At 32.1% G+C, this 21,523-nt stretch overlaps 2 protein-coding genes across 4 annotated transcripts; both read left to right on the forward strand.

Annotated features, from left to right (window-relative positions):
* On the forward strand, positions 1,004-5,883 carry LOC109333252 (ATP-citrate synthase alpha chain protein 1-like). 2 transcript variants are annotated; one of them, XM_019568637.1, is made up of 13 exons: positions 1,004-1,242; positions 1,468-1,583; positions 2,412-2,588; positions 2,712-2,873; positions 2,981-3,061; positions 3,379-3,430; positions 3,540-3,654; positions 3,762-3,843; positions 4,219-4,314; positions 4,410-4,511; positions 4,709-4,825; positions 4,925-5,041; positions 5,565-5,883. In XM_019568637.1, exons 2-13 carry the CDS (start codon positions 1,485-1,487, stop codon positions 5,634-5,636), a joined length of 1,272 nt encoding a protein of 423 aa, XP_019424182.1. In that variant the 5' UTR covers positions 1,004-1,242; positions 1,468-1,484; the 3' UTR covers positions 5,637-5,883. The 2 variants fall into 2 exon arrangements, with proteins under 2 accessions (XP_019424182.1, XP_019424184.1); XM_019568639.1 differs by having other exon boundaries at positions 1,474-1,583.
* Positions 15,675-20,951, forward strand: LOC109333150 (protein NSP-INTERACTING KINASE 3-like). 2 transcript variants are annotated; one of them, XM_019568469.1, is made up of 12 exons: positions 15,675-16,400; positions 16,722-16,854; positions 16,984-17,055; positions 17,265-17,408; positions 17,540-17,611; positions 17,763-17,822; positions 17,919-18,013; positions 18,108-18,254; positions 18,769-19,131; positions 19,716-20,107; positions 20,411-20,726; positions 20,790-20,951. In XM_019568469.1, coding segments are annotated over exons 1-12 (1,899 nt in total). In that variant the 5' UTR covers positions 15,675-16,297; the 3' UTR covers positions 20,792-20,951. The 2 variants fall into 2 exon arrangements, with proteins under 2 accessions (XP_019424014.1, XP_019424015.1); XM_019568470.1 differs by having other exon boundaries at positions 15,679-16,400; positions 18,790-19,131; positions 20,411-20,949.

Here is a 21,523-nt window from a genome sequence, read left to right on the forward strand (position 1 = left end):
TATATATATAGCAACATAATTAAGTATATTTTCCATTACAATTGTGATGGTATCTTGTTAATAAGAGATGTTATGTTGTATTAAACAATTTTATTAAATAAATTTCAATTACAATATGTTTAATCGAAAATTTAAATCATGACTTTAATTTTTATTTTCACTCCTTTTAATTGTTTAAAATAACAGTTATAGGAATAAGACATACAATTGTTTAAATTAATTATAATTATTTTTAATATTTTTGAAATTATGGATAACTAATGACTCAAGAGTAGGATACCTAATGTATATCCATGTGAATATGAGTCCAAAAATGAATGAAATAGATAAACCCAAGTTTAGTGCACACCCAAACCTATCCATGCAATTACAATCCCTAGTGTTGAGCAGAATTAAAAAATGATAAAGGGTTATTTAATGCCTAGAATTCAAAAATGAAAATAATGTATTAAAAACTAATTTCACATGACACTTTACTTCTCTACTCTTATCATTTACTCCATCAAGAAACTTACATGGAAGAATTTAATTTTGTATATAAAAATCCAAAATAATATTTTTTTTATAATACTAAAGATATCTCCTCAACATTTTGAGTAAGAAACTAATATTTTTCAAGGTTCATGGTTGTCTATTCTAACAAGTGTCGATCTCAATAATCGAAACATCGACCTAGTGGAACAAGTAGGTGTTATATCACTAGACCAATGTCTTATTGGTCAAAATAATATATTTTTAATAACACGAAAAAATAATTTTAAAAGAAAAATAAAAATAGAATAAAATATATTTGTGATAAATATACTATTTTTCAGTTTTTAAAAATAATGAGCGGTAGAAGGAAATAAGTTGCCTACAAAGTGAAACATGGTGAGATGAAACCCAAAAGATAAGGAATGTAATGTTGTGCCATCCATTGAGCCAAAGTTGAAAGTTACTTTGGTACGACAACACATATATCTATATATATGAAGTAGGTGTCACATGTGTTACTTCCTCTCTTCCATTTTCCGCTACCCTCTTCTTACTTCACACTGGTTTTCTCTAACAAATCACCAACCAACACAACAACCCATTATTTTTCCCTCATTTTTGTGTCTTTTATATATAAAACAAAATAAAAAAACTGAAACTTTCAGCTATAAATAGAGATATCACACACTTAAAACATTTCATCTGTTTTTTTAGATCTAACTCCCCACCACACCTTCCTCATCTTCATTCTTTTCTCTTTCTATTACGGTATTTCTCAGATCTTTCCAATCCTTTGCGTTCTAAAGCTTTGATTTTTAACCCAATTTTGATGTCCCATAAAGCTAATTTGAGATGGGAGTTTTTGTTTTTCATAATGGCTATTTCGGTTTTTGTTTTTTGTTTTTAACTTATTGCACATTTGGCTTTGGTAATTCAGATCTGTTGTAATGAATCATTGGTAATTGATTACTTTTTTCCTCTCTGATGTTGAAGAAACAGATTGTGAAGAAATGGCCCGTAAGAAGATCAGAGAGTATGACTCCAAGAGATTGGTGAAGGAACACTATAAGAGACTTTCTGGCAATGATTTGCCGATCAAATCTGCACAAGTAAGTATTCTTATCATGATTCAGTAAGCATGAACATCTATTGTTTTAGTCAAATGTGCATATTATGCATAATGTTAGTTTATACCTGAACCTCTGTCAACTATATTTTGTTTAACCATTGAAGATAGTTTCACTTTTAACTTCCATAAAAAAATTAATATTTTGTCACTTAAGCTATGTTTTACTATATAATGTTCCTGACCTAGTTTCAGAGGTCTAACTGTCTAAGTAACTTGGCAAGGGGTTGGGTGGGTTCATACTTTTATTGTTTGACCTTACCTTGAAGGGATAACTCCGACTTCCTTGTTGTGTGAATAAATATTAGGTTTACCTGGTTCCATAGGTATCCCTTTTATGGGGGTGTTTCGGATAGGAAAGGTGATCCATGCTTTATGAGCAGATTAGGCAATCCTGTGATCTTCGCCAGACGCCAGTGTGGGGATTACAGGATTTGCCATTTTTAAGGATGGACACGGAGGAGGGCAGTTAATGAACCAACCCAGGTATCTTGGTCTGATCATGTTTGTTTCTGTAGTAATTGATACTCATGTGTGATCCCGGATATCACGGCCATGCAGTCTGGCCTACTATAGTTTTTATTCTATACAAAGATGGAAAGAAAATCCCATTATTTAGAAATCATCTATCAAGATTTTAATTTGCGGTTAGTAACCGTAATTATGGTAACTTGTGGCGTAAATGCAGCATAACCGAAACCACAAGCACAACATGAAGTCACAGCCTTCACAATCATACATGTCATTGAATGCATGTAGTAGTGTGCATATCAAACTTTTAGTTAACAATTTGTTCTGGGTTGTGCCTCAGGTTACAGAGTCCACTGATTTCACTGAGCTACAAGAAAGGGAACCCTGGCTTTCATCTTCTAAATTAGTCGTGAAACCTGACATGTTATTTGGAAAGCGTGGCAAAAGCGGTTTGGTTGCCTTAAACTTGGATTTGGCACAAGTTGCTTCATTTGTGAAAGAGCGCCTGGGAAAAGAGGTATTCCCCCCTCTGTCCTCAAAACTTTAATCCCATGGTCTCCCATCCTTCCGTTTGTAGGTGTTATAAGATATTTCCTCTGTGCCCTTTATGTATTTTGTCGTTTATTTCTCTAACATATAGGTTGAAATGAGTGGATGCAAAGGACCCATAACAACTTTCATTGTTGAACCTTTCATCCCACACAATGAAGAGTTTTACCTGAACATTGTCTCCGAGAGACTTGGGAACAGCATAAGCTTTTCAGAATGTGGAGGAATTGAAATTGAAGAGAACTGGGATAAGGTACTACAAAGCATATTTTTCACCATACAGATTTAATACTCTATGTTTTGCTCGTATAATCTACCTTTGCAATCCATAACTTACAAAACAATCTTTTCTTATTACAGGTTAAGACTGTATTTGTTCCAACTGGAGTGTCTCTCACATCAGAAACTATTGCCCCACTTGTTGCAACCCTTCCCTTGGAGGTAAATTCTCTTTTAACTACTAATTTATTATTTTATAACCATATAAACTTTTTACCTTTTGATAGGGTTTAACTCGCGGTTTCAGTTGCATTGCACCATTGTGGGCTGATGTGCTAATTGTGGCCAATGCGATTCACAATTATGACCTGTTGTGGTTGCAGCACCCACCATAACCGAGAAGTTGTGGCCACATCATATGATGTGGCCCACAATTTAAAACCTAATTTTTCCCTGTAATTGTGTTTCTGCATTTTGCATTGGTTCTTGATGTTACTCAATTGGACCATGTGATTAAATACCCCTTACTTTTTTTACAGATCAAGGGAGAAATCGAGGAGTTTGTCACGGTGATTTTCAATCTATTTCAAGGTATAAACATACCACTAGATGGGAGTAGTATGCAATCAACTTGTTGATAAGTTAAGCTCAAATTTTACTGTTCTTATTTATTTATCTTGTACTTTTCTTGTGTTGTTAGACCTGGATTTCAGTTTCTTAGAGATGAATCCCTTCGCTTTGGTTGATGGAAAGCCTTATCCTTTGGATATGAGAGGCGAGCTAGATGACACTGCTGCTTTCAAGAACTTCAAGAAGTGGGTTCTTTCCCTTTAACAAATGCTAATTGTTATTTTGAAGGATATAATATATTTCTAATTCAAAATGTAGAATTGATGGATATTTTGCATCTTATTTGTTGCAGATGGGGAAACATTGAATTTCCATTGCCATTTGGAAGGGTTATGAGTCCCACTGAGTCTTTCATTCATGGATTAGATGAAAAGGTGCACAAAAATATAGCTCTGACCGCTATGTACAATTTCACTCAATTCAGTTAAAATTAAGTCCATGAGATGTGTGAGGGTAAAAACAATTTTTGCTACGGATAAAAACTAAAATTATTTGGCCCGAAGTAGTGAACTACTAGTTTTTATTCTGAAATCCTCCTAGAGGAATCTTGGGTAAGTAATAATATTTCAGATCTTGATCCTTTTAGGCTTTTAGAATCCTAGTATTGTAATATTAGCACGTGGTCTGCACAATCTTCGAGGTCAATTAAATTTGTCATACTAGTCTCTCAGCAACCATCAATAATTTATTTATGAATGCATTTCTACTTTTGCTACTAGTTAAATTGTTTACTTATTTAATGTTTTCAGACAAGTGCATCCTTAAAATTTACGGTGTTGAACCCAAAGGGCCGAATTTGGACAATGGTCGCTGGGGGAGGTGCTAGCGTCATCTATGCCGACACGGTGTGTTTCTCTTATTTTAAAACCAAATTCCTAGCTAATCTTCGTTTCTTGTAGTATTATTAGCCGACAACTTATACACTATAATACTAAAACAGGTAGGTGATCTTGGCTTTGCAAATGAACTTGGAAACTATGCAGAGTACAGTGGTGCACCTAAAGAAGATGAGGTCCTACAGTATGCCAGAGTTGTTATTGATGTAATTAATCTTACCTATGCTATATTTTTGATCAACCTATGAATTTAGAGATTCAACATTATTGCTTAGTGCTTACATGATGAGCCAGTCCTTGTTCAAGTGTCTAAATAAAGATAGCGTATAAAATGCATGCTAATTTCGCACCACTTTTAAGTATTCTGTATGTATCTCTATGATAATCCATTATCTATTTCCAGTGTGCAACTGCAAATCCTGATGGCCAAACAAGAGCTCTTGTGATAGGAGGAGGCATAGCTAACTTTACTGATGTTGCTGCTACATTTAGCGGCATAATTCGGGCACTGAAGGAGAAGGTATGCAAGCCTATGATCATAATAGAGCTTTCTCACCTGTATCATTTTGATAATCTTGTTAGAGCTTAATTGATTGATTTTCGAGTTATTGCAATCCAGGAGTCCAAGTTAAAAGCCGCAAGGATGCACATTTATGTGAGGAGAGGAGGTCCTAACTACCAAAAGGGTCTGGCAAAAATGCGAGAACTTGGAGAAGAGATTGGCATCCCTATTGAGGTTACACAATTGATCCCTTCATTGATAGTATTTAACAATAAACTTTTGCAGCCAGGATAATCTATTGAGAGATGCTATCTGTACCTTTTAATACAGTATTTCTTATTACCCCACAGGCCCACATCTCATTTTCCCATTTTAATATAATACTTTAAAGAGTGAGATACGGTCGAATCAGAAAGTATGGTAAAAGTTGTGCATCTCAAATGAGTTTGCTATATCATGCAATAAAATCTTCAATATTAAATAAAGAAAGTATTAAATGAAAAGGTTATGCATTCCCTAGGATGAGTAACCTCGTGTACTAGAATGGGTGACATTCTGGGAAATCATCTCCATCTAATGGAATAAACACTTGGTTGTTGTTGTAATACATTCTCTGTCTGGGAACTTATAAGTCACAGGGTTCGGTCGGAGTGTCTAGAATTATTCAGCTCTAATTTGTTTTAATCAACTGTCTTTAATCTCTAATTTTTTTTTGTTAATGTTTTTAATCAATCTTTTATTGGTATCATTGTAACAGGTTTATGGACCTGAAGCAACAATGACTGGTATATGCAAAGAAGCAATACAGTGCATCACTGCTTCCGCTTAATTATCCATTTTAGGCCAATGTCTTCTTTCAAAGCATTTTCATATTCGAGTCTGAAGTGAACATTGATTCTTAAATTCCAGAATTGGAAATTTTAGCAAGACCATATTTTTACAAAACCAAGTCTGAAAAAAATGTATCCCATAATGCTGTGTCTCATTTTTTGTAGAGTTCTTCTGATGGCACTGTTTTGACACTATAAACAGTCGTTTTGCTTTGTTTGTTTGATTGACTGTTATACTGTTTGTGTTTTTAGTTGCCTTCTTCAGCCTTTATGATTATTGAACGCATGTGTGAAATTTGATTAGTGTAAAGGTATATACACAACATATTTTGCATTACTTATATAAAAAAAACGTATGCTTTGATAATGTATAAAATTAATATACCGTTAATTGAAGGGTGAATAATGTAGTGATTGTGTATAAATCTTTACATTGAAAGTGTATAGATATTACACTCTACTTATTATTTTTGTTCTAGCAAGGGTATCCTTACCTTATGGGTAAAGAATTAATCATTTTCGGGGTGTGTGACTGTCTCTTCCAACAATTGTCGTTCATAGGAATTGAACACTTGACCTTTTGGTCATCCTGAGGATCTAGCAGAACCTTATATCACTATACCAACGTTTTGTTTTGTTAATACTTATATTTAAAAGTAAATGATAATTAAATATGAATTGGTGCAAGATGCAATGACAATATAAAAAAATTACACTGTATACATTGTTTTCTCCAACTTAGCTGTGGGGATTTGGTATATACAAATTTTGATCTGGAAATAATACAAGAAGGAAATGGTATTGTGAAAGCAAAAGCAAGCAATTGAAAGGTTCATATACCTATCACTTAGTAGCGCCTGTTAATTTACTACCCTCTTTCTTTTCCTAAAGTAGCAGCCGGAAGAAAGAAAACAGTGCTCTACTTATTTGTTTTAATATATATATATATATATATATATATATGTAATTCCATGTTTTAATTTCCTATCTGTAAAGATTTTTATAGAAAATAGTAAAAAATTATAGATTCTTTTTATTGTTTCCCGTTTTTTGCAGAAAAGAAATGAAAATGAGAGGTGCATCATAACTAATACTAAGAGATAGAATGATGACGGAAAATTAAAATCAAAACAATACATTTGACACTTGTTTTCTCGTAACCAAAATGCCATGAACCCAAAATGCTGGTGTTTATGACCCAGAACTTTAATTTCTTGTTGGGCCTAAATAAATGGAGTCTTTATACAACTCAACAAAGTTAAAAGATAACCCGGGCTTAGTCTCCTTTTCTGGGCCAGAGCAGTTTGCAAATCTATTTGATATATTTCATCTGAAAATAGGAGAATTTTTTTTATATAAAACTTCTTACTTTTGACACGTAAATTAACTTGCAAAATATATAAAATTACATTACTATCATACAAGTATGCTAAGAAGTGGTTGGTTCAAGTGGTACATGTACCTCTTAATCAAATATCTAAACTTGAGTCTCTTTTTAGGCATGGAAAAAATGGAATTAACTCCACTTATGTTTGTAGATGCATGTATTTTCTTTTTAAAGGAATTTTGAGTATTTGGATTCAATACTTGTTCTTTTCTTTTCCTCTCTCTCATGGGAATGATAATAAATGCTGATTATCGAAACATTCAATTTAACTCAATTTAAGAAAGTGAGCGTAAACCCATTTTAAAATGAGTTTAAAATATAGGCTCATACCATTTAAGGATAATTTTTGAACACGTCATCTATTATTCACGTGTTAATCATTATCGATTCTTAAATAAAGATAATATATATCAATGTTAAATGATCCAATGTAAAAAATTTACACAAAGGAATAAACATTAAAGTCTTTTTAAACTCAAATAGAAAGTTAAAATTTTGATAGCTTAGAGATCTATCCTATTTTCATTCTTATAACCATACAAATTCAGATATGCAAAATTTTAAACATATTCTAGTAAAAAATAGATATGTTGACTTTTTTCTGTTAAAAAGGCAACCTAAGTTAAATTAGTATTAGGTTAAAGATTGAAAAATACTACCTGCCACATTACTAAAACAATACATTTTTCTTCAAGATTAGGTGAAATTATGTTAATTTGACACACGAATATAATAACTAATATAAGTATCCATATTTTGCGTGAGATTGAAAATGATGTAAATGCAAATAATACGGATTAAAATATAATTTTATAAACAAAACACTATATTTATTAAATAAATAAATATGGAATGTAGATACACTGTCTTGCCATTTTAAAATATTTGGTTGGATACGAATCTACATTTATTGAGATTTAAGTGATATTTTTTGGTTCAAACATGCATTTAAATTAATATTCTTGTATTGTCGAAGAACACATTGTCCGTTTTATTTAAAAGTAAAAAGGAAAATTAAATTCTGGATTTAGTAAGAAAGAATGTAGAAATAATTTTAAAGGGGTCTTGATGCACAAAACAAATGATCAGATGTTGATAGTAGTGAAGAATTTAACTAGTTTTTATATAATACAGAGGTTATAGACAACATGTGAAACAAAACCCTAAAAGAAACAAAAAAAAAGTGTATGGTGTGATAGTGGATTATTGTGTAGCCTTTTGATGCCATTAACAAATGGAATTAAATAAGAAGGTAGGTACCAATTCAGCAAATAATCAAGATCTTAGTTTGTAATAAGATAAAATAAGAAATGATGAACCAACTAAAAGAAAGAATGATAAAGATCTTTGAATTCTTGAATCAAACTATATAATAGAATGGGAACTAATGCCAAAGTTGGTTGTGTCTGATCCTTTGGACCACCATGATATTGAGACAATTCCATTGCATGACATCAACTATAGGGTCCTACCCTCCATATTGAAAACTCATGTCCTTTGTTAGTATCCAATGGAATTTAATCATTAATATTATCCCACACATTTTTTTCCAATCAAAAGATGCTCCTTGTTTTTTGACAATATGCTTCTTTCCTTCTTTGCTAAGCAGGTTGTTGGAATCAATTATGTTTCTTGCACAATAATGGAACATATAAATATTCATAAAACTATCGTTAGTGACATTGTATTGAGAATGTTATTATTTAGTCATAGTAGTGTCCCATAATTAGAAATACTTGTAAGAGTATTCATTAAAAACAAAAGGATATAATAGTTATACTAAATAAATGTATCCTGAAGACTATAGTATTTATGTCTAAAAATCACTTTAAATTATGATGAAAAAAATCCCACCCAAAACATTTAAAATATGTAACTATCAACTTAATATTTTCTATGTAGTCATCCTCTATGATCTATACGTATTGTTTTTTCCAAGGTTATTGGGACCGGATCGGACTGGACGACTGGTCCAACCGTCATCTGCTTAAATAGGCGATCACATACACCCTGAAAATCGGGAACCATTTCCAAGCCGTTTTGGGCCTTGGGAAACCGGTCAAACCGGGTAAAACCGGAATAACCCGGTTGGTTAAACCGGCCGGCTATAAGAAATTAAAAAAAAAACACAATGCAGTAAAAAACATAACTGCACAGTGCACAACAAATTTTTCTTGCATTATGCAAAACATGATATTGATAAGTATATTATTCACGTATTTTAATTAATTATATAATAATATATATATATATACTTATATATGATATTATAATGTTGTCTGGTCTGACCGGACAGCCTAACCGATTAAACTGGTAAAAACATATATTTGACCTCTTCCGATTTGATGTCCGACTCGAGTTTCAGAACATTTGTTTTTTCTTCCTTTTCTTCTTTGGTTATAGATGGGAAATACTATTATACCATTCCATTACAGTATATTTCTAATTTCATGTAATCCTCTTGTAAGGGTAAAGTATTCCTTATTTTTCGCCATTAACAATATTTGGCTTATAAAAAAACTCATTAAGACCTTCATGAATTATTAATCTATCTTTTCTCGAAAATTGACAATAAGAAGAAAAAAAATCAATATTAGAAACTGATACATTGGTGTTTTTAATGAAGTGAGAGAATTTTTTTTTTTTAAAATTTCAATATCAAAGTTTCTTTTTTAATGATCAAAGTTCAAACTCGTTAGCAAAAAAAAAAAACAGATAATTTTTTATTTTTATCAATTTAAATCATATTTAAAATCGGCAAATCTTCCATTACCTACTTTCTTCCCACCTTTGCTCTAATTATGAAGTTGTGGAAAGGTGTCAAATGTAACATCTATGTTAGACTAGTGGTCGAATCAGGGTTGGTCATATAAATCACCAACTGCAATAATATATAACACAATAGTTTATATGATTTGCAATAGGTGTGACTAGTTTACGTATATGTTTTTATAAATTAGTGTCCATCGCTATGTTGTATTAATAATGAAGAGTGATTTGGTGTGACCGTCTTGAACGGTTTGGGTTGGGACCCATCACATGTATTAATAAGAAGGATTCTCTCTATTAATTAAGAAACAAATGCTTCAAACCATAAAGAAAAATACAATTTTTAATAATACATCTATATATTTAATTATAATGAGATTACACCTTTATTATTGAAAACATGAAGATGAACATGTACTTGTGTATTGACTAGTAGAGATGATCCTTGATCTATGGTAAACTGGTGTATTGACTAGCCTATGGCAACAAGGGCAGTGTATTATCAAATCACGCATCTCATGATTTTATTCCGATACTAATTATATTATACTCGGTCAATAGTTGAACCGATTAACTTAGTTTGTATTAAAAATTCTAAAAAATTCATAATATTACGTAATAATATTTAGTAATTGTATACTCAAAATTTAAAAACATTATCATGCCTAATTAAACAAAAAAAATATATTTTACTATTGAAAAATGATACAAGTAAGTTGATAACATCATCAAACAAAGTATGAACTATGTTTTAACTGCAACAAAAATATACAATAAGTTTAAAATTTAATTAATCAATAAATATTTTGTTATAATGTAAAATAAGAAATAACAAACATAACTACAAATAAGTTAAAAGTACTTGTTTTTCATTGAATAACGACATCGATTTGGTTGTTTTTAAAAAAAATTGATTGACTCGGTCGGTTCAGCCAATTCGACCACCTGAGTTACTAGTTTTAAGCTTAAACTGACCGAGTCAACCCGATTTAATACAAAACTGGTTAGATGAGAGACTCAAACTGGTTATATATCTGGTTCTGTTGAACTGGGCGGTTCAAACTGATTTTTATAACATTGCTCCCTGAATGGAACAGTGGAAGAAGATAAAGTGAGTGACGAAAATTTTTATTAGGGTGGGAGGATAATTTTGGAAAAGTAGAAAAAGTGGGTTAAAATTCATTGAGTAGGAGATTAAAATGTAGTCTCTCCGGTTTTAACCACCAAAGTCTAATCATTAAGGAGAACCCAAGGCAATGACAAAAGCTATGTCCCCAACTTCTATTAAGCAACATTGCCAACACTGCTCATGAAATGCACCAAGACCAGACCAAGCAACAAGCCAACTCTGTCCCTGACCGAGCTAAGTATACCCACGCCCAGGCGCATGAGCAAGGCTAGGACAGCATCAGTGTCAAGGCACATAAGTCTGACCGAGCCAATCAAGATCAGGACAGCATCAGTGCCAAGGCACATGAGTCTGGCCGAGCATTAGTGCCGAGGCACATGAGTCTGACCGAGCCAAGTGCCAAGATACACAAGTCTAACCGAGCAAACAACATTAGCACCATGGGCCAACCTGACCGAGCCAGCAGCATGACTCGTACAGAATCTGTTTCTTGTGTTCCAAGCAAATGTGATTGATTTCTTTTAATCACGTGGGTTTGTTTTGTATTAGTTAGTTAGGCTTAAGTCTTAGTCTATATAAGTCTTTGTTCCCTTTTGGCCAAGAGTAACTTGTAATTTCATAAAAGGAATTTCTCTTCAACTTTTTGTTCATTCATCAATCAATAAAGAAAGTCATATTCTTTCTTCAATTTTCATCACTCATCTCTCAAGAATCCTTAAAGGTTTCTTGTCTTTCACCATCAACTTCATTCTTTAATAACTTCGCCACTTTTTTCATTCTTTGTTTCATCCCTTTAAGTGATATTTGTAGAATTTGACTCTAAGTCTCTAAAGTAGGACTTTAAGAAATGTGTGCACATTTTGAAATAAAACAGTTCTCATATAATGGGGGTGGGTAAGTGAGTGGGTTGGACTATATGGCTCATTAGCTTGTCTCACCGAAAAATAACACCCACTAATTATTTTTATAAAGACCTAATTGTCAACATTAATTTATTATATATTTTCAAGTAAACAAAAAATGTATGCAATGATAGTATAAAAAATTTATACACTATTAGTTAGTCATCCACTATTTATTTTTAATCATTATTGACTCCTTAAAAAATAATACAAATGAGTGATAATGATATATTAACTATATAAATATTTTTACATTTTTTTCAAGTAATTTGACGGATGGATGAGGTCCTGATCACAAGAGAAAATGTATCCTAAGTATGAAGCTGTGTAGGTATTTAAGTAAGAGAAATATGTAATATCACCAAATTTTATCTTTGAAGTTGTTGATGAATGACATTGTTTTTGTATAATTGATGAGATATTTTAATATGTTTGTATTTTTTACTATTTGCATTCTTATGATCTTATCTAACCATCCCTTTAATATTTATGTTTTATGTTATTTGATCCTTCATTTATTTCCACTCATTACCTCATATTAATTAAGAATATAGTTGTAAAAATAGCCATTAATATTCACTGGTTTTCTGAAGAGACAAATAAATAAAAATAAATCTGATCTGCTATAAGAATAATTCAAGAGAGACCATTGTACAAAGAATGTGAAAGATATATCAAAGTAGGCAAAAATGCAGAAAAAAACATATGGGAAAAAATAGCATTATTCAATGATTTAGATAGAATGTGGACTGTGGTAAGTCTTGGATGTGTAGCAAGTTATGTGTCTAGTCACCATTCCTCCACATTCTTTAGATTATCACCTCGAATAAGTATTTTGCCGATTATTTAGACACACTTTATAAGACAAAACATGTACTAATATTTATCTGCAATTGATTTTTTGAATGGAGAGAAATAAAAAATTAAGGCTTAAAAATGTGTTTGATGAGTATAAAACTTTTCTTTTCCATACTTCTTCAAAAACTAAATCACAAATACACCATATGCATTTTTTAACTTTTCAAGTCCCAAAGCGGTGACATTGGGTTGGTGATTCACACAGTTGTGCATTCCACTTGTTTAAAGTAAAGATTAATTAAACCTAAAAAATACACTTAGGAATATTCAGCTTTCCCAATGCGACAAAAATACCCTTGGAGTTAGGTTTATAAAGTATTGGGCAATTCAAACATTATGATTGTGTTGTATAAAATAATCTCTCATATGTTAATAAAGATCTAATTGCATACTCCTATAAACTACCCCAACTAGTAGCTGTGCCTAATAAGAAAAGCTGTTTTGGCTGGTTGGCTCGAAACCAGATTATACCACTTTATCTTAAAAATCTGTCTACTGCACGTGCATACATAAAAACAGAAAATGTGTATTCTAAGTTGTTACTAATAAAGTTTGGATCACAAATGTGGTGAAGATTTTAAATTTCAGAATTAATTTCTCATTTTAATTTAAATGAACTGAAGAGTAAATTGTCTGATTTCTTAATTATTATTTTCTCTTGGAACATGCTCTGTTGCATACATGTTCAATGTTTAAATACAAATATAAAGGTAAAAAAAAAGTAAGGCCGTATAAAATAAATGTATACAGTATCAAAATTTTATCAACAAATAATAAAATCAATATTTTTTATTTTAACTTGTATTTTTTACTTTCAATATTTGTATTTAGAAAAAAAATCCAAACTTGTCTCAGCAATAAAATACATGTATAACTAGTAATGGAAAATCTCAATTGCCTATAAAAAATCTTCAATATCACTTATGTTTGGTCTTTTTAAGGGACAATTTGATGTATACTAAAATCCAATTTTATTTACATCTAAAAATTTAGAACAAATTGAGAGTTTTAATTTTTTTTTTAGAGATCTACATTTTTGTAATTTTTTATTTTTAATCGGATTCAAGTCATCACCCTTCTCTTTATTTAAGTAAAAACAGTAGAATAATAATATATTTTTCTATAAAATTGATGTACAAAATTTTAATAAACAAGTAAAATATATCCCTCGTAAATAAATTGTTAATAAATAAAATAATATCTTATAACACAAATTGTAGCATAATATATCATTTTTCTTATTATCATGTGAAACATACTTAAATATTAATCATGAATTACAAGAAATATAAAAATAGTTATGATTCCAATTTACAAATAGATATTACAAAAGCTACTAGTATAAATTGAGAATATTATTTTAATTTTTTTTGTTTTAAACAGAGAATTTAATAAACATTTTTTTGCATATTCTAAAAAATATTAAAATTTTACTATAAATTTACAAAATAAATAAAATTTAAATCTTAATACCAAAAAATCTAGAAAACTAAAAAAAAGGGACACATAAGCCAAGGCATGAGCGAATGTCGCATTTTAGAGATTCCAATTTCACGCTATTCAATGAGGAATAACCACATCTTTTCAGTTGCAGCTATTGTTGAACCTGCATCCTGGGCGTACTTTAGCTCTCCCTCTGTGAATTGTATACAATTACCTCATGAAATTACTATATTCCCCAAATTTATCATTATTAATTTTGTCATGTTACCAAAAATAAAGAATAAAAATGGTTTCTCCATAAAAATAGAGAGTAGAAAATTGAAACAAAAATAAATGAATTCCCACTGTTTTCATTAATGAAGTTTGATATTTATGCATGTACCATATAGGACTCACTGCTATCTGAAATCTGAATATGCAATAAAATGACGAATACAGTTTTATCTCAATTCTCAACAATAAATATTGAAAGGGAATAATGCAGTTCATGTTACTTATAAATTTATAGCCAACACTGTAACCATGCCATGTGTAGTTCTGTACCTTTGTCACTCTAGTAGTATATACTTACTGTATTGGAGATACTGATAAATTATGAAAATCCAAGCATTAATGTAGAATTCCCTAATTAGTACATAAGCAAAATCAACCAATTAAATCAAAAGAAATAATTGGATAACATGGAAAATATGCCAACAAATTGCTAGTTCGAATATAATATTGTAATCTGTACATATTAATATTGATATTATCAAATTCTGAAAAAGTTATATTTTCAAGCCAAAAGCAAACAAAGAGGGAGACAATCCAACCACGTGATCTGTCAAAAACTTACCTGCAACCTTTTTTATATTTTTTGCATTATATTATTCTTACACATCCCATTCCCATTCTTCTCTCTCATCAATACCACACATACCTTCACTTCAACCAATCAATCTCTCAACTTTTTATTCCAACAATACACACAATATTAATATATATGTGCAATTTAAAATAACCATTTTATATTTACACATTTTTAAAATAAGTTCAGTTTATCTCTTTTTATATATTAATATTTTGAGCCTGACATCTAATCAATAATATAAATATATTACTCTGAAACAAAAGTGTAATTTAGTCTACTAATTTTCTCTTGTGAGTTAAGTTTTGGAGGGGAATGAAAAAAACAAAAAAACTATAGAGACATAAAATATACTTATAAAATAACTTTAAAATTTTATTTCTCTTTCATTCCTCTCTAAAAGTAAACTCATAAAAGATAAAGTGTAAGTTTTATTATGACTAAAATTAATTATCCAGGTAGGTTATTATAAAATAGAAGGAAATTCACTTAATTCAATAATAAATTTATAATATATGAAGTAAGTTTACATAGATCCTCAATATTATTATCACTATTAAAATCTAAACCACTGTTTTGGATTATAAAAGTGACATGTACCCTTAAAATCCATAAAAGTGATGTTATTTTATTTAAAGAAAACCTTTTGACAATTATTAGAGCTGCTTTTTTGAAGAAAAGTAAAGAAAATTGGTTACTGGTTATGCATCTATATTTGGTCCACTTTGGCTTTTTGTTTTGTCCTTTGTTTGGTTCTTTGGTTGTAACTTGTAATTGTGTTTCATACTCGTAAGCTCCTTTTTATTCTCTGCAATGGAAAAGTAAGAAGAAGATAATGGTAGTGGAATCAACCGAGAAATGCTAGAAACCAAAGACAAAACTCACATGAATTAGTGGGAATTGTCCAAACCTTACACCAATGCTCACAGATCTCAAGGATCTCAGAATTTCAGGCTACAAGCTCTGTTTGTTCTCATTAAAGTTTTGCTCTTTTTAGTGCTTTGTTCTTTTGTGCTCATACACTGCTCATTTCTCTGTTGGATTCAAATTCTCCATTACCAACTTGGTTCTGTGGTGGAAAAGAAGCAATTTTGGCATCTGGGGTGTGCTTGTTTAGTGTTCATTGAATTGGGTCTTAAGAAAAGTCGCTGTTTTTGTGAAAGTGGGAATCTGATTCCAAAGATTGTCGCTTGTTTGGATCAGTTGATACAGACTTGACCTTTCTTTGTGAAAATGTCGAGTCCAATTGTTAATCATGGTGGCTTTGGGCACTAGCTATTACTAATTCTATAAGGAACGTAGAGTTGCTGAATTGAGAGCAGAGTATGGAACTTACTAGTTTGGTTTTATGGCTACTGTGTTTGCTTCTTCTGGTGCTGATGGAGGTGTCTTCTGCTGCTCTTTCTCCTTCTGGCATAAACTATGAAGGTTAATTTTAATTTTCTTGTTATATCTTTGGTAAATTTGTGAAGAGAAAGACTTCAAAATGATATATATCTTACGGCACCTAAGTGAGCATAATGGGTTTGGTAGTTGTTGTGACTTGTTAGTTGTTACTTCCTTTTGGTTTTCCTGGAGAACCTAAGTACTATCTAATGATCTACAACATAGTGGTAGATAGCTTAATATTACTGATTCCATTCCCTTTACACTCATTCCCAAGGTTTTTTTATCATTATTTTTATGCTTGAAAAATGAGAGAATTTTCTGAAGGAAGTTCTTACCCTCTTCCGTTTCTCACTTGAACAGTTGTAGCTCTGATGGGCATAAAGACTGACTTGATTGATCCACACAATGTCCTGGAGAATTGGGATATTAATTCTGTTGATCCATGTAGCTGGAGGATGATTACTTGTACTCCTGATGGCTATGTTTCTGCATTGTAAGTTGATTAGATTTTAAGTATTGTTATGAAGTGGCAAACAAGTTTCAAGATATCTTGATCAGAAAATTAACCAAATAACTTCAGCTAGTTTGATTTTCACTTGACTGTTTTTTTGTTCTTTATCAGGGGATTGCCTAGTCAGAACTTGTCTGGTAAACTATCTCCTTGGATTGGAAACCTTACTAACTTACAATCTGTGTAAGTCAATGCTAATTTTTGTTATGGTTCTTTATATATGGGTTTTGGCATTAGTATGCCGCTTCTATTGGTTGGCTCCATCCTTGTTTCAAATTTGCTCTTCAGACCCATGCATGCTCCCGAATGATTGTCATTTTTTATGCTTCCCAAATAAGCAGACAAAGTAAAGCCGACTTCGTTGATGCTTAAATAATTCCACAATTATGCAGGTTGCTTCAGAATAATGACATTTCTGGTCATATTCCTGCTGCCATAGGAAGCTTGGAAAAGCTTCAGACACTTGATCTATCCAATAATGCGTTTAGTGGTGAGATACCGAGTTCTTTTGGAGGCCTCAAGAACCTGAATTATTTGTAAGTTACCAAAGCATTTATAGCTTACAGATGTTAACGGTTACTGAGATTGTGTTTGATACTTTCTTCCATGCTGATCAATTATGAAACTGTGTTTCTCATCCCTTTAAATTGTCACTTGTCCATGCTAGGCGGTTGAATAATAACAGCTTTACAGGAACCTGCCCTCAGTCTCTTAGCAACATTGAAGGTCTAACCCTTGTGTAGGTCTTTATTACCTTATAGGCCCATTGTTTTCCATTTTTTTGACCTCATTCCTTTTCTTTTATAGCTAAAAACCTCAAGAGTAGATTTAAAGCTTTGATTTCTCTATATCAAATGGTATATTAACTATTATGAATTGAAAATATGCAGGGACCTCTCTTACAATAATCTGAGTGGCTCCTTGCCAAGAATACCAGCAAGAACATTAAAGTAAGCTCACTTTGTGTTTCATGTTGCCTTGAGTATTATATTCCAGTTGACAACAAAGTGGTGTGTCTAATTTCTTGCTTAATTATTTATTTCCAGAATTGTGGGTAACCCATTGATTTGTGGCCCAAAAGAAAACAATTGTTCTACTGTTTTACCAGAGCCACTTTCCTTCCCACCAGACACACTAAGAGGTGTTAAAGACTTCTTTTTTTGTACTCTATTTAAAAGTTACTTATTTCTAACAATTTTATGACATGCTTGGATTTGGTAATTTTGGTTGTGTAGACCAACCAGACTCTGGTAAAAAAAGCCATCATGTAGCAGTTGCTTTTGGTGCAAGCTTTGGTGCTGCTTTTGTTGTTGTGGTTATTGTTGCGTTTCTTTTTTGGTTGCGGTATAGACACAACCAGCAGATATTTTTCGATGTTAATGGTTAGTCATTTATAATCTTAACCTGATATCCCTTTATACTTCTTTTTCCTTATATCTTTAAGACTACTAGTAAACTTTCTGGCGAAGTTTGTAAAGAATCCGATGGTCACCCTGCAATGTTGGGAGCACGCAATCATAGAGGATTTGTTCTCCCAAGGAACTCAAATCTTGGTGGTGGTCATCCTAGTTCACAAAATTAACTTGTAATTAGTATTATAGCAAGTGAAATATGAGTTGAAATTGCCACACTTGACAAATTCTTATCACATGAATCATCTTCTGTAAAGGAGGATGAGTGGTTTGCATTGACATATCGTGTATTTTATAGTTGAACACAGCATATGGTTATGAATTTTCATTCACTACATACCACATTAATGGGTTTTCATATCATGCATTTCAGAGTCCTCATCTCCCAAACCACTTTATTTGATGTTTGCCTTACACTTATCTGATACTGGAGTATATTTGTGTGATTGTATTTTTTGGGGGATCTATTCGATGCATTTTCATTAAAAAAATTGTAATTTGGCAGAGCAATATGACCCAGAGGTGCGCCTTGGTCATTTGAAAAGGTTTTCATTCAAAGAGCTTCGAACTGCAACAGACCATTTCAACTCAAAGAACATTCTAGGAAGAGGTGGCTTTGGAATAGTTTACAAGGCATCCTTGAGTGATGGGTCCATTGTGGCTGTTAAAAGGTTGAAGGACTATAATGCAGCTGGTGGTGAGATCCAATTTCAGACAGAAGTCGAGACAATAAGTTTGGCTGTTCACCGGAATCTTCTGAGGCTTTGTGGGTTTTGCAGTACTCAGAATGAAAGACTCCTTGTTTATCCATATATGTCTAATGGCAGTGTAGCCTCTAGATTAAAAGGTTAGCTCATTGGACTTATCATTATAAGTACTGGTTTATCTTGTACGTCCATGTTAATTATACTGTGTTATTTATCTACAAGTATTGAAGCCAAGGAACTAAATGAACTGCATCCACCTTCTTTTATTTTATAAAATTACAAGTGCCTGTTGTATTACCGCTCCAACTTCGTTGTGTCAACAAGCACCATAGTTAGATGACCATGTATGTAGTGTGATGGTGTGCATTTGCCACATCAAGGAAGACACTTTTTTTCACTTCCTACATTCATATACTAGCATGGAATATTCACAAAAATTATTTACACTAGATGAAAGGATTAAAAAATAAGGTATTTCGGGCTTGTTATGGGGGAAGTTTTGATGCGAAGAACTATTCAGTCACAATCATTTACAGACATATGCCTGTCTTCTATGGAAGTGTCTTTCTTCCGTGCTCTCACTTACTGCCATCTTGTTTTGTTTGCTAGGCAAACCATTTTCTGAAGCTTCTTATGATTTAAATTGATAATTATACTCTAATCGAGTCAAGATCATATGAAAATGTGCCTAAGTTTGGCTTTTGGTTTTGGATTTATATATTAGATCATATTCACGGCCAGCCAGCTTTAGATTGGACAAGGCGGAAGAGAATAGCCTTAGGTACAGCAAGAGGGTTAGTTTATTTGCATGAGCAATGTGACCCTAAAATTATTCACCGTGATGTCAAAGCAGCAAACATATTGCTAGATGAAGACTTTGAAGCAGTTGTTGGTGACTTTGGTTTAGCGAAGCTACTGGACCACAGAGATTCCCATGTGACCACTGCTGTGCGTGGTACCGTAGGGCACATTGCTCCAGAGTACCTATCCACAGGCCAATCATCAGAAAAGACTGATGTATTTGGCTTCGGAATCTTGCTGCTTGAGCTGATCACAGGTCACAAGGCTCTAGATTTTGGACGAGCAGCAAACCAGAAAGGTGTAATGCTTGATTGGGTACTCTCTTTCTCTTCTCTCTCTATCTCTTTTCTCCTTTAGCTAGCATATAAAACTTATAAGAACAACTAATATTTATAAGCTTATGAACATAATTTATGACCTTCTTCTAATCTCTTTCTAGCTTATTTCAACAAGCTTATGACCATAAACTCTTTTTATCTTATTCCAAAGGAGCTTATTGAATAAGTTATCAAAGAAACTTATGAAAGTAAACTCTTTCATTACTTGAGCCTAAAAGATAACCTACTCTTTCTCTTGAATCACCATTATTTTGTTTAATGTGAATCAAATATCTTTCAGGTTAAGAAGCTCCACCAGGATGGAAGATTGAGTCAAATGGCAGATAAAGATCTAAAGGGCGACTTCGTCATGGCCGAGTTGGAAGAAATGGTTCAAGTTGCACTCTTATGTACACAATTTAATCCTTCACACCGACCAAAGATGTCGGAAGTATTAAAGATGTTGGAAGGGGATGGCTTAGCCGAGAGATGGGAGGCCTCGCAGAGGGTTGAAACGCCGAGGTTCCGGTCTTGTGAAAACCCTCCTCAAAGATACTCAGATTATATAGAGGAATCTTCACTCATAATAGAAGCTATGGAGCTTTCTGGCCCTAGGTGACTTTCATCTTGGTTTTCCACTATTGGTCCTTGTTTAAAAGGTCTAGTTTAAATGGTTAAAAGAATGACATTGTCATTTGGTGTCAATAGTTATGTAATGTTTGTATTCATCTGTAAAAAGAAAAGGGAAAAGTCATGTATAAGTATCTTCTCTGTTTGGAATGTTGATTTAGTAGCTTTAGAATTTTTTGAATCAATGATAGAAAATTGTATGTTGCATCAAATCTGTTCTTGGTGTGTCTTGGTGGCCAAGCAATCCATGTAGCCAACCGAGTTCTGGTTTTCCCAGCGAATCTTTAAATGGAAATAGCTTAGTGTCATTTTGTGTCCCAATTTAATTAGAAAGTAACACTTAATTAAAAAGAAAAATTATAAATTAATATTTTTATATTACTGGTTAGTATTTTATTGGCTATGGACATTGATACATGAATTTTTTGGGAGGACATAGATCTTTGTTCTGAATCTTCGGACAAAGATATGGTGTCCAAGACCAATAAAATACATTGTATAAATTAAAAAAAAATTAAATATTTATTATTTTGGGTAATGATGTTCATAAATGCATCTACCTATATGTATGGAAATGCATTACCAAAAAAAATGTGGATGAAAATAGTGAAAAATATTATTAATAAACATACCTAATATTAAAGTCTAAGTCACCAAGCAAACGTATTTTTCCAAATTAAAAAAATTGCACCTTAGAAAAACGTTTCCAAATAAATAATTAACACGGTAAAACAATAAGTATATGTTGGAAAAGCTTTTTCGGGTGAATAAAAGATGTGTTCGA

Source organism: Lupinus angustifolius, chromosome LG18 (genome assembly GCF_001865875.1).
Source record: "Lupinus angustifolius cultivar Tanjil chromosome LG18, LupAngTanjil_v1.0, whole genome shotgun sequence".
Taxonomy (NCBI): domain Eukaryota; kingdom Viridiplantae; phylum Streptophyta; class Magnoliopsida; order Fabales; family Fabaceae; genus Lupinus; species Lupinus angustifolius.